The 21,307-nt window shown below is 32.6% G+C and overlaps 1 protein-coding gene across 1 annotated transcript in view; it reads right to left on the bottom strand.

Annotated features, from left to right (window-relative positions):
• Nucleotides 1–21,307, bottom strand: part of MDGA2 (MAM domain containing glycosylphosphatidylinositol anchor 2) — an 815,380-nt gene that overhangs the window by 460,848 nt on the left and 333,225 nt on the right. Inside the window, exon 2 of the mRNA XM_023521599.1 lies at nt 7,880–8,019. Within this exon, the coding sequence (XP_023377367.1) occupies nt 7,880–8,019 (140 nt within the window). The remainder of the gene's footprint in view (nt 1–7,879; nt 8,020–21,307) is intronic.

Genomic DNA, 21,307 nt, shown 5'->3' with positions numbered 1-21,307 from the left:
AAATTCAAAATAACCTACTATATGCTGGAACTCTTTCTTAGTTGTAGAGCTTTAAGGAGCAACAACTTTTTTATAATCTTAGATGGAATGTCCTAGGATGTCCCAGAACATCGAACTCCAAAAATCTTCACCAATTTGACAGACCGTTAAAATGTGGAGTACTTTATTTCTCATCCTTTGGCAGGTATTTATCTCCCTGTGGCATTCAGAGTACTTGCTACTGCCTTTTCAAAAGGTCAAAATGACATGACGTAATCAATAAAATAAATGAATACAATGTTCTGTAGATTACCGAGACAATCAGTTTTCCTGTGCACTACAGTGCTGCAGAGAATGAAAGAGTTAATCCTGACCCAGGATGGAGAAGTACATGTGTATTGCTGTCCATTCCATATAAAAGTAAACTTTAAATTCTTCTTCTTGATGAAAATTGAAAAGAATTTATATGCCGGATGTCTAGCTGCCTAACAGTGTCAGAAGTGTGTTGACTTGTTTCAATGAAGACACCAACCACATCCGACCCAGCAGCAGCATTGATTCAATATTTTATCACAGTCTACCATCATCTGCCATAATACAGCTGAATTTTTAGGTATGTGTGAACAATATTGGGGCATGATCGAGACTACTGCTCTGTCATTGTCAAGTCTTTGATGGTAGTATCTAATCTCTGAAATTTCTCCTGGGATGCAGTATTACTTCTGATTTAATATTTTGGTTTGAGAGGGACAGTTTTATAAGATTCCACTGGTTCTTCCTACCATAATGACTCTGACTTACTCCACAAGTCAGATAAACAATGTAAAAATCCTGCCAGCTGCTAAGTATGTCCGTCCCAATTATTCACATGGGAGTCTGGAGAAATAACCATAGGCCCACTTATCTGCGCTGGGACTCCATTTATCATCTGGCTTTTATAAGCCCCAGGTCTAACCATGTTAGCATTACAAGTCCATTGATTTCAGTGCCAGCTCAAACTTTGTACCTTCAATGGCCCACTAAAAGTCTTGGCATTCCTTTTCCTCCATCTCAAATTACTATGACAAACGGCCACAAATTCCTTTGGAGAAGGATTCAGATTATATTTTTGGTGTAAGCTTCTAGTGCTTTTGCTAGGTCCTTCCTCAAAGAAACTTGGCTTCCCTTTCAAACAATGAATGTTGGCTCTGTGAACTAGTTTAGATTTGGAACCTGGAGGAGTAATTGCAATTTTTTTTTTATTATAGTGTAAAATGTCAATCTCCTCTTCACTGGGTGTCATTTTTGCCCATTTATATGAGTCAAGTGCCACTCTAGACAGTTACCTCTATATTTTACCCCTAAAGACACCATAATCTATTATCTATCACCGTAAAGCCTTGTAGATAAAGAAAGGCAACTTGGTTGTTATTCTGCCATTACTACTCATTACAGTCTTTATATCTACATTGATTTTGTTGGCAAAGTGTTACCACCTAGTCTCTGCCATTTCAGAATCCTATCAGCCTGTTGATTTTAAAGATTCTTGTTCCATGGCAGCATCCTCTATTGCAACCCCAGTCTCATAGGACAGTCACCTTTGAGCTTCTCAAAGATGCCAGTGCCCATTTGACCAGTGCATTTTTCATGGTAACAAGATTGTCCTTTCGGAACTCTCTAAAAATAAATCTCATGTAATAAATCTATGATAACATTCCCATCTCCCTGAGCCTTCTGAGCCCTTATTCAATGTTCTGCAGAAGCAGTTCCTGTATTTCTATCTCATTTACTGTAAGTCATCATGTTGGGTGTCTAAATTTCAAAAAGCCATCATAACAGAATATTCTTAAAGATAATTAATCCCAAGTCATGGAAGAATGCTTCCACTTTAAATTCTCCCTGACCCAACACTATCAAAATCCAGACCCATACATATTATAGCTAGCTAAAAATCCATTAGTTAAAGTCAGGCATATGACCAAGACTAACTTCAATGGGAGGAGCAGGAATACTCCACCCACTATACTGTGTTACCTGCAATTGTGTAGTGATGACAGCAATAGCTTAGGCTTATTAAGTTTATAGACAAAATTATTATTATTTATCAACAACTCAATAAAAAAATATGATATTTTACTCAGTATTTACTTTTTGCTTGGTACTCTGCTAAATGATCTACATGTATTATCTCATTAAGTATATTAACATTTTTTGAGCAAGTGTATGTTTCTTCTAAGCATGAGTGTCCATGGAATTAAAAAAAAAAAGATGAACTCTGAAATAAGTATAAATTGATTCAGATCTTCTGAGGAACAAAAACAATTCTCTATAGTCATGAGGATTTTCATTAAATAAAAAAAAAATGGGGATAAAATGGGGATACTGGAAGCAAGACATATGAGAAGTTTTAGAGTATATTAAAGCTTTGAACCAAAAAAGTTTTCCATATTCTATATAAAATTCAATAAAAATAAAGCTATTTGAAAATATGACAGCGACCACCAGAAAGACTGTAAGTGCTTCTTCCTAAACAAGCTATGGTGAATATATTTATCCATGTAATCATGAATATAATAAAGGTGGATATTGCCAGAGGATGAGACAGAGTGTGTATATATGTGTGGGATGGAGAGACTGTAAAGGTAGTTATTGATATGGAATTTGTGATTAATAAATTTCTGAATGCCTGTCATAAACCCTTTCTCATTTCTACCCAAAGAATCATTAGAAAAATATTAGTTGTTTTAGTTGGAGAGTCTCTCACATGATGCTGCAGACAGATCCAGGCTAGATGGATTAATCACAGATTTTAAAAAAGTAAACTATGTTTAATTCTATAAACTATGAGCAGAAATACATATAATATGTGATCATTTCTGATTAGATAGCAGGTACCAATTCTGCCCACTTAACTGAACATAAATCCAAAAATCTAATATCTCTATTTTTCATGTTCATGCATTAATATTATTTTTAAAAATTTAATACTGAATAAAAATAAGGAACTATGAACCAAGACACACAAAATATTTGGAAAGGACAACACACACATAGCAATAATGGTTTCAAACTGAAGAACCTGTTACCAAAGTTTGCTAAGATTTTCATTATGGTAAGAATGAATCTACATAGAAAATTCATGAGAATAAAAACATCAATAACTCTGCACAGTCTTGACTGTCAAGAATATATTTATATAGTAATCAAATGACTGAATATAATCCCATTATAAAATTGAAAAATGGTATTGCCTTATGTTTTTTATCCAAAAAGCAAACACTCCCTAGGGATGAGCCGTAATAAACTAGTAGACAGTTTTAATGCTTCATAGATTAGTGTTTTAAATATACACAATTATTTTTTAAAAGCTGATCTCCAAAATATTTTGGTGATGAAAAATATTATTCAGATGAAATCTTATTAATAAAGCCAACACATAAAGGTAGAGCTGTTTTGGTTGATGCACAAATTTTTATCTTTGTTTTATTTTATTTTTGAAAAGAGAAGGCCTTCCAAATATGCATACCCATGTTTGCTATTAATAGAAATTCAAAGATCCTCATATTCTAGTGATTAAAATAAAGCTGGCTTCCTGTCTGAGTAGTCTGAAATAATCAAAGTGCCTACTGAAAAGTTCTTTGTAAAAGTCTGCCATTATTTCTACCCCATAGTCTCATTTTAAGAACAATGTAATGTAATTAAAATCCTAACATTTATTTAGGTGGAGGATATAAAAAGCTCATTTTCAAATTCATAAAGAAGGGAAAAAATTTTGAGGCTAATTAAGGAAATACTGAAAAACAATGAGAAAAGACCGACTTGATTTCCTATATATCAAAATATATTGTAAACTTATAGAAATTAAAAAGCATAACATGGTAAAAAAAGGCATAACTAGAATGATAGTATAGAATAATGCAATTTTGCTAGTGATAAAATTTTAAAATATTAAAGTTTTAAAAGTTTTCTCATCAAAAGAGAAATAATTTGTAACTATGTATGCTGAAAAATGTTAACTAGACTTACGGTGATAATTACTTTGCCATATACACAAATATCGAATCAGTATGTTGTACACTTGAAACTAAAATAATGTCATATGTCAATTATACCTCAAGTTCAAAAAAAAGGAAAAAAATACCATTTTAAAGCTATCAAGTGTAATGTCGACTATCTTGATAGATTAGGACAGAGTGAAAAAATGAGAAGATAAAACACTAGACTAATATTTCATCTGATGGACAAAACTGGTGCCCAATCATCAAATATATAGATAACTATAAGCTATTAGAAAACAAGCATACAATGTAAGATGTATTGATATGAAAAAGGCGGAGGTACAAAATTTAGAAGCCGCAAATAAAAAGATAAAATAACTCCTCTTTTAAAAACAAAAACCTCTAAATAAAAATAACACACACAATATTAAAAGACAACACACTGCAAGGTAAAATGTGTAACATATTTAATAGATATTAAATTTAATTATATAGAATGTAAAAAGTCCCCACAGGGATCACACAATGAAAACCACTAGGCTGAATCTATACTTCTCATGGTCTTTTTTTTTTAATGAAAATGAAACATGAACATATATAATTAAATTTATGAAGATGCACTGAACAGGACTAGAAAGTAATATTTCAAACTATTTAATATTTATCTCTGGGATGTGGGTGAGAGAATGAAGGGAAACATTCATGTTAAATGCCTTACTGTTTAAAATCATTTATAAGAGGACTATATTATAATTTATTTGTTATTGGTATGATAATATCGAGCCAGAGAGAGAAAAGAGGAAGGGAGAGAGGGAGAGAGAGAAGAAGGTAGAAAATGAAAAGAAAAATGAGTAACCAAATCCTGAAATTATAGACGTCTAATGTTAGATTGGTAGATTTACTGGCAAACCGTTATCTCCTTTCTTTCTTACATCCCCATGTACTTTCATAATAAATTCTCATTAAATGGGCAATCTGAACATAGTTCTAGTCCTTGCAAGTGAAAAAAATCTAATTAACAGAGATATAAAGGCTCTTCAAAGCATTAAAATACAAAAATATTGAAATTTATTTAAATGAATCTAATTCAAAGTAGGCTATAAGAATGCTTAGAACTATTTTTTGAATCTCCTTATTTTCATACCTACACATTCAACTCTAAAATTTAGTCTAAGCAGAAATTACTTAAAAATAATAAAAAGCCAACATGTTTTATTATGTGTTAATATAATGCTTATTATGTGCCAAGAATGTATAAATGTATGTGTACATACATAATATATGTATAAATATAGTTCTAATACACATTTAACTCTCAACAAGAGTCTATGATATAGAGATGATGAATCATCCCCATCACATAGGTAGGAAAGCTGAGGCACAGAGAGCAGAGAGGTAAAGGACCTTCCCCAAAGACACAGTAGTAGTCCTGGTGGATCCAGGGTTCTATCTAGGCATTCCGGTTCCAGTGTCATGCTCTCAACACTGCATTATAGTGACATCTCCTTCACTTATTTTAATTCCCTTGGATACATCAGTATTGTCAGGCCACTACACATTGCCAAACAATATATATTTTAAATAAAATTTTTAAATTTTTATTTTAAAAATGTTGCCTTAGAGTATTTCTGAAAATGGAAATCCTCCTGACTTTCATTATCACAGGAATATGCAAAAGATTAATAAATCTCCCGGAGTGAATGAGGCATTCTCTTCCACTGAGCTTCCAACTATTATTATATTCAGATTAGACAAAGCTGGAAAAAATCTTTCCAGCTTCATGGTATCAGCCAGGAAAAATCATCCTCAGGACCAGCTGCCAACAGCATGTCCTTCGGTGTTTGGTCAGGATGCCAAGGCCCAGCTGTTCTGTCAGCCTTCCTTATACAGTTTGTTGACAAAGAAGAGCCCCAGTTAATTTTTCAAAAAAGCTATATGAGCTGAAACTGATTCACCTGCAAACACGTGATCTATTTCTAGGAATGAAGAAATAACAATATCGAAACAATACATTTTTCTTAAGATCAGAACACATTGAAATGTTTCCAAAAATAAAACTACTTGGAAAAAATATATAAGGCAATAATATATTCCTTTGTATCAGAACTTATTTGAGGATGGCTAGAGATCAAAGATGTATGGAGAAAATAAAAATAAAAAAATTCTAATATTAAAGGAAGATAATGATAGAGATAAAGGGAGCAGAATTGCTGGGATGACTTTAAAACAGATATAAGAAGTTGCATTTTTTTAAGTAAAATTTAGGAGAAGGCGCAGAATTGGGCACAGTCAGTGTGGGAATAATGAGATATCAATGAGTCTTCTCTTGCCATAGACTGACTCCCATAAAGCAATTTGTGGCTTCTTTTAGGTTTATTTAGACTTTCTTGTTTTGATCCCAACTTTTTGATTCTGGAATTCTTATTCTATGTAATAAATACAAAAATATAATGAAATCATAACAACATTAAATTTTCTTTGACATAATATTTTGAGTTAATGCTATAATTTTTTAATTTTAGCAAAAGTATTTTCACTGGACTACATTGTTTTCTCCATAAACTATAAAATAAAAATGTTTAAATATCAATTTCTTTGTCTATATCAAGTTTTAACAATTATTGCTTTTAAACTATACATTTAGTTTTATAGTCATTTTTTTTCTACCTAGTCTAATTATATTGGATAAAATTTTGTAGAACTCAGTTTTATTAAAACAATTTTGTTCTTTAATCAATTTTCAGTGGATAGCAAATGATATAAATTGAAATTTTAGCTATTGTGAACCTCAATATTTTTAATAATTTTTAATAATTACTTTTCCTAGATTATTTTTACTGTTTTCCATTTTACCAACAGTATTAGCTTTATAAAACACATTTTACCATTTTAGTTTTAGGTATAGGCTCGTCTATCAATCTATTGCTTCATTCTGAGAAGAGTACATGCTTATTTTTATTTTTCTTTAAGGTCGAAATGGTAGTCAAAATATCCTTGAGTATTAAGAGTTAAGGAAGGCAAGGACAGAACTCAAGGTTAAAATGATGAGTTCAGGAAATCACATTGCTCTTTACTTTCCCCTATATAGTTGTATTAGCTGGATTTTTTTTCCCTGTAACATAAATACGTGTTAAATATGTAACTTTGTCTACCAAATGATACTTTTCCATCATAGCATTTGTATTGATTACCAATGTATATTTTGAACTAGTCAGGTTAAATATATGACAGTAAGAATTGGCAATTAATGAGTAAAACACCCTGAATATTCTGTATCTGAATTAAATTTTTACATTATAGATACATAGCCTAAGTATATTATCTTATATCTAACCCTTTCTTTCACTCCTACAAGCTTCTTCTTTGCTCATTGTTTATAAATTTTGTGCCCTTTGACAGTCTTAATATCTGTTCCTGCTACTAAATTAGCTTATGAAAGCTGTAGTGCATGACTCTGAGAGTCTGAATGCATAGAACACCTGCAAACATTTGTTTTTCAAAGTTGTCTATGAATATAATAACTAGGTGTAGGAAAGTACATGTGACCTCGTGCACCACATTTTTCAGAACAAATGCTTCCTCGGCTGCAATTATGTCATCATGAAATCATGTTTCACATTCTAAAATAAACTCATTGCCACATAAATTGTTATCTTACTAAGATATTTTTGTAGCTGTCTTTTTAACAGCTTCCTTAGAAGTGTCTTCCAAATGTCTCACAATACCAAAACAAAAATTTCTTTTTTTATCTTATCCACATGAATACTTCAGACTTGAATGTTCAGCAACCACCACTCTTATGCTGTATTATGACACACATGTACTTGAATTTTATACACACAAATATTTTTAGCTAAATCTTGTAAAATATACACTTTTGACTTCAAAGAGAGTTTTCCCCAACGTCACGGTTCGGGGCTCACCTGTGGACGTGGATGTCCAGTGACCAAACAGGTCAATTCTAGAGTTTCTCCTTCGCGTATAGTGTAGACTCTTTCGGAGTAGCGCTCCTCCTCGATGTTACAGGCCAAGCCTGAATGCACAATACGAACCGTGGGGGGAGCTGTTGAGTCAGGAAGAAAGACAAGATACAGAAAAAAGCATAAGTACACTATCTTCCCATGAATCATCCTCATTGTAAGAGCAATTCTTATTAGACTTAACCATAGTCAGATCCATCAATTTTAGCGCTCTGAGAATCCCCTAGGGATTAAATATTTTGCTGGATAGAAAGTTTTGAATTTAACAGTCATCGATACATCCTGAAAATGGCAGCAGGGAACAGGGTAGTGAGAGAAAACTGTTGAATCAGAAATTCACCATCATTACAAAACCACATGATAAAATTTGATTGTCAAAGCATGAGAGATCCCTTCTTTTTTGAAATGCAAATTTTAATATAGTAAAGGATATTGTCTAAAAACTAGTAGTGGAAAAAAATAAAGATCATTGGTAAGAACAAAGAAATTTGAAGACAAATATTTTTCTATTAATTTTATAAGCCCCATGGTGCAAATAAGAAGCTAAGGAATGAGAAGATTTGATTATCAGGAATTGAACACCAACTTAATTTTCAACAGACTCCTGAACTGACATGAGTGAAAGATGATCATTAAATTAAGCCACAGAAGTCAATAAATCCTTGATTCCTAAATGTAAAATTCTGATTTACGAGAGACTAATTCTCATGAAACTGACCAATATACTAATTTTCTTCTGCTTCAGTACCACACAAGCCCGTAATATTTGACTAGCACACATTGATTCACAAGTCACTGGAAACCCACTATATGCAAAAAACTCTTTGGGTCATAACAAACTTACATAAGGAGATATGCTTCCTGTCACCAAAGAGATTACTATTAGTAGCTAGCTTCAAATTTAAGATCATCCCCATTTGTGAATTTAATATTTTTGTCTGTAATACGTTTAGGAGTAGAGGAAAAGAGTTATCTTAATTAAAGGCAAGTGAAAACGCTATATATATCTCCACGTAAAAGACAGTAGTACTCTGAAAAAATTTCTGGTAATAATTTCAACCTAAACCGCAGTTTTATTAGTAGAGGCTGTGGTTCCTAAAAAATTGATGTAAACATATTTAGGTTTTTTAATATAATTTTAAAAAGATCATGAATTTTATAGAATTTGATGATAAACTTGATGATCCTACAGAGGAAATAAAATGATTATGTCTTATGGAAAAAAATCTTTCTAGGAAAATCTGTTTTGAAAATTAAAAAAAAAAAACTTTATTATCTAATATTTTGGTTTATATAATACAAATGTATGGAACACTCATAGAGTTTGATTATAGAAAGGGACATATTTTATTATCCTTTTCAATTTCAAAGAGAAACTGAATAGAAAAGCCTACTTATGGGTAACAAAAAACTGGTTATTTCGATTTTTTTCTGGCTACTCAAGCAGAGTCTTGTCTTTCAACCTTCAAATTCAGGATTCCGCTCTCCAATATCCAGCATCAAGTGACATGTAAAAACATCCAACAGTAGGGCAAGAATAAAGATTATTTTTAGAAGAGTAGGTCTTACATTTAATATGTACAATACACTCCCCCAAGAACTTGTTTAAAATACAGATTCATAGATATACACACAGACCTGTTATGTGGGCATAAAATCCCAGGAATTTGCATTTTTACTGAACATCTCAGATAATAACATAACAGTGCTACTTAGACCAGATTATCAGAAATAATTTTCTGGGTCTTATAAACATTTATAGACTAAGGGAAAATACTCCAAAGGATAAAAAGTCCTTTTTCTTTTATTTTTGTTTCAAGTAACTAAACTTTATGCTATGCATCATTTTGTTGGTTTGAAAAATTAAATGATGCTTAAACAAATCAAATGTTTTGTTTGATCTAAAAATACAATTAATTATTCATTTTCTACCATGTCTTTGGACTCTGTCTAGACATTGTAATAATTTGCTTAGTCTTATGACATTAGGAATTTTTATCTGTAATGTTCGGGTGTTCTGTTATATTTCACACAATGTTTCCTACAAATCATTTCCTACAGTGATCAAATTTAAACTTCAGTTTAGACAACTAACACTAGAGAATTATTTATTTTTAAACATCTCTCTTATATAACCATATACATATTATAAAGGTTACCAAAGTGATGATAATCAATAAACACTTGCAAAATATAAATAGAAAATAGTTTCATTACCCTAAAATATACTTCTGTGCCAAATTTAGCTTAATAAGTGATAGCCCCCAAGTTTATTAATACATCTAATTATATAGTAACATGACATCCTTCCCAGACTAATTTACACTTGTTATTTTTGTTTTAATTTCAAGTCAATGAATAGTATTGCTATTTTTAAGATATATCTTTCAAAGCATCATTATGCAAATAAGTAGCTTTATTTAAAACATTTAAATTATACAGTCAGCACATTGTGTTCATTTACAAGGGTTAATTTTCTGCTATTTTCTTCTATATTTTAACACATTCTTGGAAAAAAATAATAGCCTATATAGTGTAATCATCATGAACCTAACACCTATTTTATGGGATGGTAGAAAATTCTACCAAATTATAAGTGTTGAAGATGTATTTTTCCTAGTATGCTTTAAAATATATGCTCAGTACTTCAGGTTGGGGGATGGGTAAAAAAGATGTAAGGAATTAAGAAGTACAAATTGCCAGCTATAAAAATAGTCTCAGAGATATAAAGTACAACATAGGGACTACAGTCAATAATACTGTAATAACTACGTGTGGTGCCAGATGGATACTAGACTCACCGGGGTGATCAGTTCCCAAGGTATATAAATGTCTAATCACTATGCTGTATACCTCGAACTAATATTGTATTGTATGTCAACAGTAACTGAAAAGTAAGTAAAAAATAAATACATATATGCTCAATACTTCAGCTGCTCAAAGATATGATGAACATTTTAGAAGCTTCCATTAACTCTTTTAGTGGGCAGAAAGCTCAACCTAAAAGGTCTTAGAACTCATCTGAGTCAATGTTCTTATTTCCAAATTAGGGAAGTAAAGTGTAAGGACATTTAGGGGAAGCAGGGTTTGCCACCCCAAAATATGCCTTTTGGGATATTGATTATTTTAAGCCGGTTATTTTTAAGAAATAAAGACTCAGAAAGAACCTTTGACCTTCCTTCTAACTACCTAAAGGAATTTAGATAGAAGACCTGCTCCAGGAAGTGAGCCATCATCATAGATAACTATGGTTTAATGTGAACTAGTGTGCAATAGACAGGGCGGAACCCAGCAAGGTCCTTTTGATCAAAGTCCTCTCTGTGTCCCATTGTTAAAGATGACCCAGGAAATATTTGTTTACCAAACATTTGCTTTTCCACCTCCATGTGAATTGCCTTCCTTCTCCTTGAAGTCCCAAACCACAACCCCCACTTTTCGTTAGCTCAAGATGGCTATAAACCTTAACTCCACATCTGTCCTCTGGGTCTCATATTCTTATGAAACCCTCATGTGTACATAGATAAGTTTGGCTATTTTTTCCTGTTAATTTGTCTCATGTTAATTTGATCATTATTTCAGCCAGAAGAATTTGGTAAGGTAGGAGGAAAAGTAATTTTTCTGCCCCCACAAAATCAAGTGACCTAGCCACGGGTCTGCAGCTAGTTGTGGCCTAAATGAGAACAGAATCAGGGGCTCTCTTTTCTTTTCACTACCTCATGCCATTGAAACTATGTCTGACGTAGTTAAATTAGGGTTCTAAATAACACCCAGACTAACCAAGACTAGACTGTAGGAATAAAAAAAAAGACTGAGAAACTGTTTATGAACTAGTTGAAGCACCATAACGTATATAATGTAAATAGTATAATTGCCAGAAGCTTAACTGATATACAGTTGTATTTACCATCCTGACTCCAAGCCCTGCCATATCCATGAAATCTTACAACTGCCAAAATAATATTTTGAAATTTCTATTTCATCACGTCATTTTCTTGCCTTAGAATCTATAATGTGTCCCAGTTACATTTCACAGAGTCTTAATTCCTTTATACGGCATCTAGGTACCCAGTAAACTAGGGGTCCCCAACCCCTGGGCCAGACAGTACTGGTCCATGGCCTGTTAGTAACTGGGACGCACAGCAGGAGGTGAGTGGCACCCTGAGAGAAGCTTCATCTTTATTTGCAGCCCCTCCCCAACTCTAGCATCATCGCCTCAGCTCTGCCTCAGATCATCAGGCATTAGATTCTCATAGGAGCACCAGTCCCTGGTGCCAAAATGGTTGGAGATTGCAGCTGTAAAAGGTCCTACTGCTATTCAACTTGAAATCCCACTTCTCTGTAACATCAACCCAACATCAGTGGGAAGGTAAAAAGCACCGAATTCTGAGCGTCTTTGCTCGTGATGCTTCCTCATCTCTAATTACAAGACTGCTATATGGACCAATGTTCCTGACACCTTCTTGAATTACTTATCAAAAATTTCCTTTTCTTTTCTTCAGCAGATGCATACCTTCCAGCGAGTCTCCTTTTCCTTAACATTATAACATGAAATTGGTACCTCTTTGCCAGGAGGAGCATCATTTTTGGCATCTATCCCATATCACATAATTTAGAGCACAGAGTAGGTGCTTAATAATTAATTTATAATTTATTTTATCAGACATCACTATAATGACACCAACCTCATTTTTTAACAAAATATCAACTATCATGGCACTGAATTTACTTTAAATATAAACACAGTTTGCAATACTATATTTGAAGCAAGACACATTTTATCCTCAGCCTCATTGGAAAAAGCCTCAATTCATCATCCTGAAATTGGACTAAGGGTTATGATTCCCTTTGCCCTGTAGAGTCAGCAATAAATTAAAATGTTAAAATATTGCATGAGACTCATATTCATCCAAATCTGCTTGCAGTAAAGCAAATCCCATTACATAAAATCTTTCCTAACACTAATGACATCAAGTCCCTTAATTTGAGTAAGCTGGCTTAGGGTTCAAGAGTTCAGCCTAAAAGGGCAAAAGAGAGACTTTTTTTTTTTTTATCTTGTTAGAGTATACTTTTGAAAGTTAAACTGAATTCTCTCTATATTCTGCTGGAGAGAGAACACAAATAAATTATTCTCTAATGACAACAATCAGGAGTATTTTCAGCCTTTCATCTCATATACAGACTTTCAAGCATGTATTTATTGAGCAAGTGCTATAGATCAGACACAAGGCTATGTGCTGAGGACATGAGGATTAATGCTGTGTACTGTACCATCTAGGAGCTTACAGCCTACTGGATCTGTCCAATTTATTAAAAGAAAGAGCAAACAAAAACAAAACAAAACAAAACAATTATAGTTGAACAGAATAGGTATTCTAACAGAAGAAAGTGAAAAGTGCTATAAGAGGAGAAAGTAGAACATGACAAAATTTGCCTGGGGGGTTCTAACAGTTTTCACAAAGTCAGTGGCATTTAATGCAGCTTATAAAGATGCATATGGTAAGAACAAAAAAGAAAGGACATTCCAGTGAGAGGAAATAGTGTGTTCAAAGGCATGTCTGTAAGAGACTGCCTGCAGTGTTTAGGAAATAACTACATTAAAATGCAGTCCATGTAGTTTATAGTTTACTGCAAATCTTAACACTGGTACCACTTTCTCAACTCACCGTATATCTCCAGACACAGGAGAGAGAGATACTGTAGAGTCCCAGGAATAGAAATGAGAGGAGAGACCTACTTGAGGGCTTGTTACACAAGACTTAGGTATTAACTGAACGTGGGGGTGAGGGAGAGGAGTTTAGATGACACCAAAGTTTATATTTAGGTTATCTAGGTGAACTAAGATAATTTTTAAATAGAAGATACTCTCTTAATCACTATGGACCACACATTACTCACAATTGGGAGAGGCTTGAGATGAGGGGCTCTGAGGCCAAATCATGGAGGACTTTGTAAGAGTGAGGACTTAGATGCAAAATGTTTTTGATGAAGAAGCTTTTTCCAGTAACAGGCACTCTCTTGAAGGACACACTGTTATTTGCCAGTAATTGGTTTGGTATCACGAGTTTTCTCTCCTCTAAGAACCATAAGTAATAGCTTTGTACTTTGTCAAATCCCTCAAATATCTGATCCAATTATTCTCTGGGGTCAAGTTGCTAGTAAAATTTGTCACTCTTCTACAGTGGTCAAGGTAACTTATGTTCTTGGTTCAGGTCATAGATCTGGGATAAGTAGTATGGAAGAGAGGTGTTCTTGCCGGACCCTTCGTAGAAGCCCTGGTAAAGAGATCGGTAAACCACTCTGCCCAGAATCCCTCACACACTCTAGATTCTGAGGGGGGCGCGGCGGGGGGCGGGGGGGAGAGAGAGAGAGAGAGAGAGAGAGAGAAAGGACGTCTCACATCTTATTACTCTCCCATGGTCAGACAGATAACAGAGATGGCATTGTTACTTAACACCATTCTCTTAGCAGTCATTCAGTTGGGCTTGTAAAGCAAACACAACGATAATCACATTTTTTTTCCATTTTTATTTTAAGTGATTATATGATTTCATAAAACATTTCTCGGTTTTCTACATCTTACATTTAGCTAATTGGCACTGCCATTAATTAGTCTCTTCTGCTTATGTCACAATTTCCAATAGCATATGTGAATAGTACTTCTAAAAAATGATGTCGTCCTTTCTCATTTTCTCTCATTCCTGAGTTACTAATCTTCTCCCTTCTTCCTTTTTCACAATGATCACTCTGTGTGACTTTTAAATTAAGTATTGTGTCTAAAGGTCTCATCCATAATTATTCCTTTGCCTAATATCATCCTCCTTAGGCCCATATTCCATATTCCATATTCTAATATCACAAACTCAAATATAGAAGAGATTATGAAGATTTGAGAGAGAAAGTAAAGAATTCGGTTTTAGATGCTGATAGTGACCTGACCAACAATTGACAAATTGTTGCTGACCATAAAGATTTAGAGCTTTTAAATGGCAGTTGATGGTTGACAGCAGTAGAATAGATAAAATCTCTAAAACAGAGTAATGATAGAACCATGAAGAATATGAATTATTAATACAGAGAAGCCAAAGAATGATGTTTAGTATCATTATTAAGTCAGACAGGTAGACGGAAAACAAAGAAAATGTGGTGCTTTAAAAGTTACACAAAGAGATAGTCAAGCATGATAAAATGTCTAAAAATGTCACTTACTACAGAATTGTTGATTAAGAGAAGCACAGACAAAAGGTCGATCCTTTTGACAATTAGGAAGTTATTGGAAAATTTTGAGTGAGATATAGGTGTAGAGTAGTGGGGTCAAAAAATGAAAGAGGTGAAGTTTGATTGAAAAGGAGAAAAGTCTTAGTAGGTCAAACCAAGATAAAGGCAAAAATTAAAACTGCTATTGAGGTTTACCAATATGTAAAGAGGAATAGTAAATATGAACTTGACTATTTTAGCAATAGTATAACCACCATCTCAAGATTGCAAAGAATAATAATTTACATTATAAGAAACAAACCATAATGTTCATATTTCCAAACTAACTGTAACTTTTTGTCAACACTGTATTATTTTTCTAGTATCTTTCATCATTCTTTTAAAATTAACATCTCTAAAATCTCCCTTTCTTTCTATTCTTTCTATTTCTTTCTGATAGTTTATTCTTTTACAAGTTTATCTTTGACAACTTCTGTACCACATATGCAAAAATCTCTCAAAATTGTTCAATCTCTTCTACAAACAGAATCAATCGAGTTAATCCCCAAAGCATATAAATATGCTTAATCTCTCCCATATTAAAAAAAAAAAAAACTGAGATGAAATGACAACATTTATCTTTCCATCAACAGTCCTGCTCTTATCTCTCCTTTACAGTTCAATGATTAGAAATAATGGTACAAACTTTAAGCTATACTTCTGTACCTGCTTTGTAATCCACAGTCCACAGCAGTCTGGTTTCTGCTCTTTTATATTTTTAAAAAATAATAACACAGCAGGAAAATAGATCGCTTTGATTAACTATTAATTTTTTGTCACTATTTTGATCTCTTTTCTCTTCTTCAGTTTTAGTTAACCTCTCTCACTTCCATGCAAATATAAGGATCTTTTAAAATTATATACTTACTCTATACTTCAAAACAATATACACTACTAGAGTTGACTCTTGAACAACACAGGTTTGAATGGCGAGAGTCCACCTATGTTTTTTTCAATAAATAATTTTGGCCTTTTGTATCTGCAAATTTTGCATCCAGAGGGTCAACCAATTTAGGATTAAAGACAATATTTTCACATTCCCAACCACAGATTCCCAACCTTGAATAGGAAAATACGGTTTTCAGTCCATAGTTGATTGAAATCTGTAGATGAGGAGAGCTTACTATAGTTAAATTTGGGGGGAGTTGTTATACTCAAACTTTTGACTGAACAGAGGTCAGCTCCCCTAGCCGCCTTGTTCAAGGGTCAACTGTATTACATCCCACTATTATAGTCACAACAACCATGAAATATAAACACATTTCCAAGCATACACATAAGCAAAATATTTAATTTGTATGTCTATTCCAATAATTTCCTCAAAAATCAGTTAAAATCTTTTTGTCATTATAATTTTAATACCAAATAGGACAATACCCTAATACCCAAACACATGGATTATTTTAAATCAGCTTTTAGCTCATTTGATTTTTTTTGCTTCTATCTATTATTTTGAATTAAAAACTATTTTAGTATTAATGTAAACTTATCTCCACACCCCATCTTCCTCCAACCCCTACATTTGGTTACCACTGTATTCCTGTTCGCTGGAGAGAAATACTTTTTTATCTTTAATTTGATGGGCTATTAAATGAAAGTACTAAGGTCCTTTTGATTACTCTTGATTTCATCAAAAGAAGCTCATATCTACTTCAAATAACTCTGGTGAAAAGGTCTGAATTACTAAAGGTTTTGAATATTTTGTATTATTTCCTCAGCACATGTTGAGCATCACTGTTATAAATTAATTGAGCCACCCTGAGGAATTCTCCAAAGCTCAAAATCAGGTAAGAAAATTAAACCATGAATCCACTGGTTTTAGAAAGCAGTTGTTACTATTTCCTAAATAACAGAAGTTAACATGAGATTTTTAAGTTAGTGTTAATCAACAATTTAAAGCAAAGAGTTTTAAAAAAATTCAAGTTATCTGTTTATATACAATAGATAGCATTTGAGAAGATAGGAGAAAGTTTGTCATCAAAAGAAAATGACATTTATTAATAATGTAATTATGTACATAAGAATTTAAATAAAAAATAATACAATTTAAATATTAAAACAATGATAAAAGCAATATTTTTAGTAAAAAAAAAAAAACTACCTTTAATGCCATCTTTTAACATTTGCAAATAAAAGTACTAACTTCACAGAAAATTGAATATGTAACAGCAAAATATTAATCTGAATTTTCTTCCACAAAATAACAGATGTATCCTATTATTTTAAATGGAACACTATAAAATTTTTAAATTTCATTGCATGAAGGTTTCCACATTTGCAACTTCAGATGTAATTAGCATATCTTTCTTCATTTCATCTAGAACTGTAATCAATTAATATCTAAGTCTAAAACTTCAAAGTCTCTTGTATGTTATATAGATTTTTAAAAAATACAAGTTCCACTGAATCTAAAGTTCTTAACATTCTTTTCAAATACAGCATTTGACAACCTATGAGATGTATGCCAGAGAGGAACCATGGGCCACCAAATCTGACATTGCCATCCATGGCCACTAGTCATCTATATTCCTCAGTCTCTACATAGATATTCCCACCCCGAGCCCCTCACTATGTTCTACACAGTATTTTCCAGGATAAATATTTGACCCACGTCAGGAAAATATCTGAAATATTTTAGTGATCTCCTATTTTATCCATAAATGACTCGTGGGAACTAAGCTAGGTACCCCAACTTAAGGTGAAGATTGGGAACTACACTTTCCTTTTCTTGGGTAGAAATGTGGTATTCCATACACAAACTCTTGGCTTTCTATTGGATCCTATGCAATGTTCTGAATTGCCACCAACTTAAGTTTGAGTATGTCTATACTTCATCAGTAAATTTTAGAAAACAAACACAAAACAGACAAAAAATCACTCCAGAAATTTTGGAGGCTAGACCATAGACTGAAAACAAAACAAAACAAATCAAAACAGCTGAGATAGACATGCTCTTGCTTTTATGGTACCATTTTTATGGTACCATTGAGTCAAGAATGAGGAAAAATGAAGGAGACGGGGAAACTACCTAACACTGCCAAGAGGGAGGCAACGTTTAATCCTTAAAAACTTCGATTAGGTCTCTTCCCCTTCTCTAAAATCAAACTCGTGAAATAGCTTACTCTTAATAATGTCAGGAGCCATATATCATGTGATCAGTGAACCCTCTAAGGGTTTTTGAACCGAATCTTCCTTTCTTCTTATTATCAAAGTATCTTACAGGAGTAGGACTCCTGAAGCCACAGGTACTAACTACATCAGTTTTAAGCCCCTCTGGATTGAATACATACTTAAATATACTCACCTGTCTCTAAAATTAAGAGCTTTTCAGCTTTGTTGGAAAGAATCACAAAGCCCCAGAAAATACTAACTACAATAAAATTAGTCTCATCATCGTGCTCCAACCTTAATCACAAATTAGATATTTTGAAAAAGCCATTATTTCTTCCCATCTATCTCATTAAAAAAACAAATGAGATTTACTACAGAATATGCCAAAAATGAAAACTTCAATTTGTTTCACCAAGAGTGGCAACGGCAGACAGAGAATTTTGAGAATATAACCTGCCAATTGCCACACTGTTTCTCTCCATTGAGAAATTACTGTCATTGCCTTTCACTCTCCCCAAGAAAGACAAGGTCTTCGGCGTGTAACAAAAATGGCTTTTGGACCCAAGAATAGAGAAATCGATGTGATAGCGACACAAAACCTAAAGTCCCCTTCTCAACCAGACGGAAGAGTGATAATCAAATAAGCAAAAATAATTCAGACTCCACCAGGGTAAAACTCTCATGGACTGAGAATTTAGCAAATGCCAGGCACCCGTGCAACACATGTTATTTTCAACGATCTCTAGTTCTTTCTAAAACCCTAAAAAGTAAATTTTTAATTTCCATTTGAAAAAATGAGAAACCCCCCAGAGAAGGTCAGTGTGAATTGTCAAAATTTAGTTTTAACTTTAGTTCTGCCTTGTATTAGAAACAAATTTTGTTGCATATGAATTACATATTATATTAAGTAATTTAATACAATATGTTAAATAAATTTATTATATATAAATATTTTTCCTTTTTTGTTATGCTCTATCCCCACTTTTAAAAAGTTAGATATTCCTTTATGTCTTTGGAATTTAAGGAAAAAGATAGAAAGAGAATTACCATTTATTATACTCTAATAGGCAAAAAATATATTTTTATTAAATTATTTGATGCCATAAGAGTTCAAAATAAAAATATTTGCCTAAATCATGCAATGTGAAACATAAGCGATTATTAGTAAAAATTATCATTCAACTTCATTTTTTTTTTAAATATTAGACTCTGACAATTTCAAAAACATATATACAGGAGCTGAGAAGTTGCCTAAAATTTCTGTTCAATTTCCATTCACTTGAGGATGAGATTTTAAAATTGGTCCTGTCAGTATCTCAGTGGTTCATCTCTGTGGCAATCTGGTATGGCATTCCCCAGGAAGATTCTTAAATTTGCCATCTCTCAAATCACCTATTAACTCATGTCCCAGGACTGGACTTACATTTTTCTCCTCCTCAATCACCTGTGCTCCTTTGGCTTGTCATAGAACAAGACTCTGCTCTCAACTTTAAACATTTTCCGCATCCTCCTAAATAAATTCATAAATATCCTTTCTAAGAATTATCATGATTGTTATTAATAATGTTAGAGTCTGTTAATAAAATAAACAATATGGGAAATTTGCAGTGTCACAAAATCTTAAAATCTTAAGATTAGTAGCAAGTCAAATGGGTGACCTACAACTTTAAAAGTGCACAAGATTTTTCTAATTAATTTTATATACTTCATCTCTCTTCTCTATTGCAGACTTCTAATTAATGGTATTTACTTGAATATTTTTAGCAAATAAAGATATACATGAAATAATAATTATTTGTAGCCATAGCCTCTTAGTGTTAAAGATAAAACAGTTATGCTTAAATTCTCATAGCACCATTCATCTAACTTTAATTTTAAATATAATGCTGGAAATTCTTCTAATTTTACCCTAAAGAATTAATAAGATCATGTCTATGAGACTAAATAAAATATTCAGACTTTAATTGGTCCAGGTTATAACATAATCCGATCACTCCCTTTCAAAATCTACTTCCAAAAACATGTGACGTATAAATATATTCAATGCTGTTTGACATAAAAAAAATTTTAAAGAAATTAAAATCATTAAAGTATCTACTTTTGCCTAGATATTTGTAAAGACAAAAAAAAAAATCAATAAATAAAACCTAATGTGGTATTGAGTGTGAGGCAGTATAAAGCTTCATATTTGTTGAATGGAATCTCCAGTTTTTCAGGGAAAGAGTTTCCAATGTAGATACAAATATAAAAATACACATAAATTGTGGGTCATCTCTTTTAAAAATGACTGTATAGAGACAATTGCCACAAATTAGTAGTTACAAAATAGTCACAGGGATGTGAAGTACAGCATAGGGAATATAGTCAATAATATTGTAATAACTATGTATGGTGTCAGATGGGTACTAAACTAATTAGGGGGATCATTTTATTATATAAATGTCTAACCACTATGTGTACCCTGAAACTAATATATCATAATATTGAATGTCAACTCTAATAAAAAGTAAAAATTAAAAAAAAAATATGGTGAGAGACAAAAACAAAAACAAACAATAAAAAGAGACAAATTGCCTAAAAATGCATTAATACCTCCACCATAATATTTATAATGGGAAAACTGCTAACAACAGCATATGTGGAAAACTAATAAGCTATTAAACATGGTTATGCCATCAACAAAACAAAAAGAAAACTGACTAATTGGGAGAAGTTATTCACTAATGATACATCTGATAAGAGGTTAATATCTAAAATATATAAAGAACTCATACAACTCAACAACAAAAAAATAAACAATCCAATTAAAAAACGGGCAGAAGACCTGAACACATACTTCTCCAAGGAGGATATACAAATGGCCAATAGACACATGTAAAGATGCTCAAGGTCACTAATCATCAAAGAAATAAAAATTAAAATCACAATGAAGGGAGGAGAAAAAAATGGCATCTATGATTGAGGTTCTGTTCATCCCTCTGGGGACCAAATCAAAGTTGTGATAGA

Source organism: Pteropus vampyrus, unplaced genomic scaffold (assembly GCF_000151845.1).
Source record: "Pteropus vampyrus isolate Shadow unplaced genomic scaffold, Pvam_2.0 Scaffold10, whole genome shotgun sequence".
Taxonomy (NCBI): domain Eukaryota; kingdom Metazoa; phylum Chordata; class Mammalia; order Chiroptera; family Pteropodidae; genus Pteropus; species Pteropus vampyrus.
The sequence above is the reverse complement of the archived record's forward strand: the minus strand, read 5'-3'. Positions and strand labels throughout refer to the sequence as shown.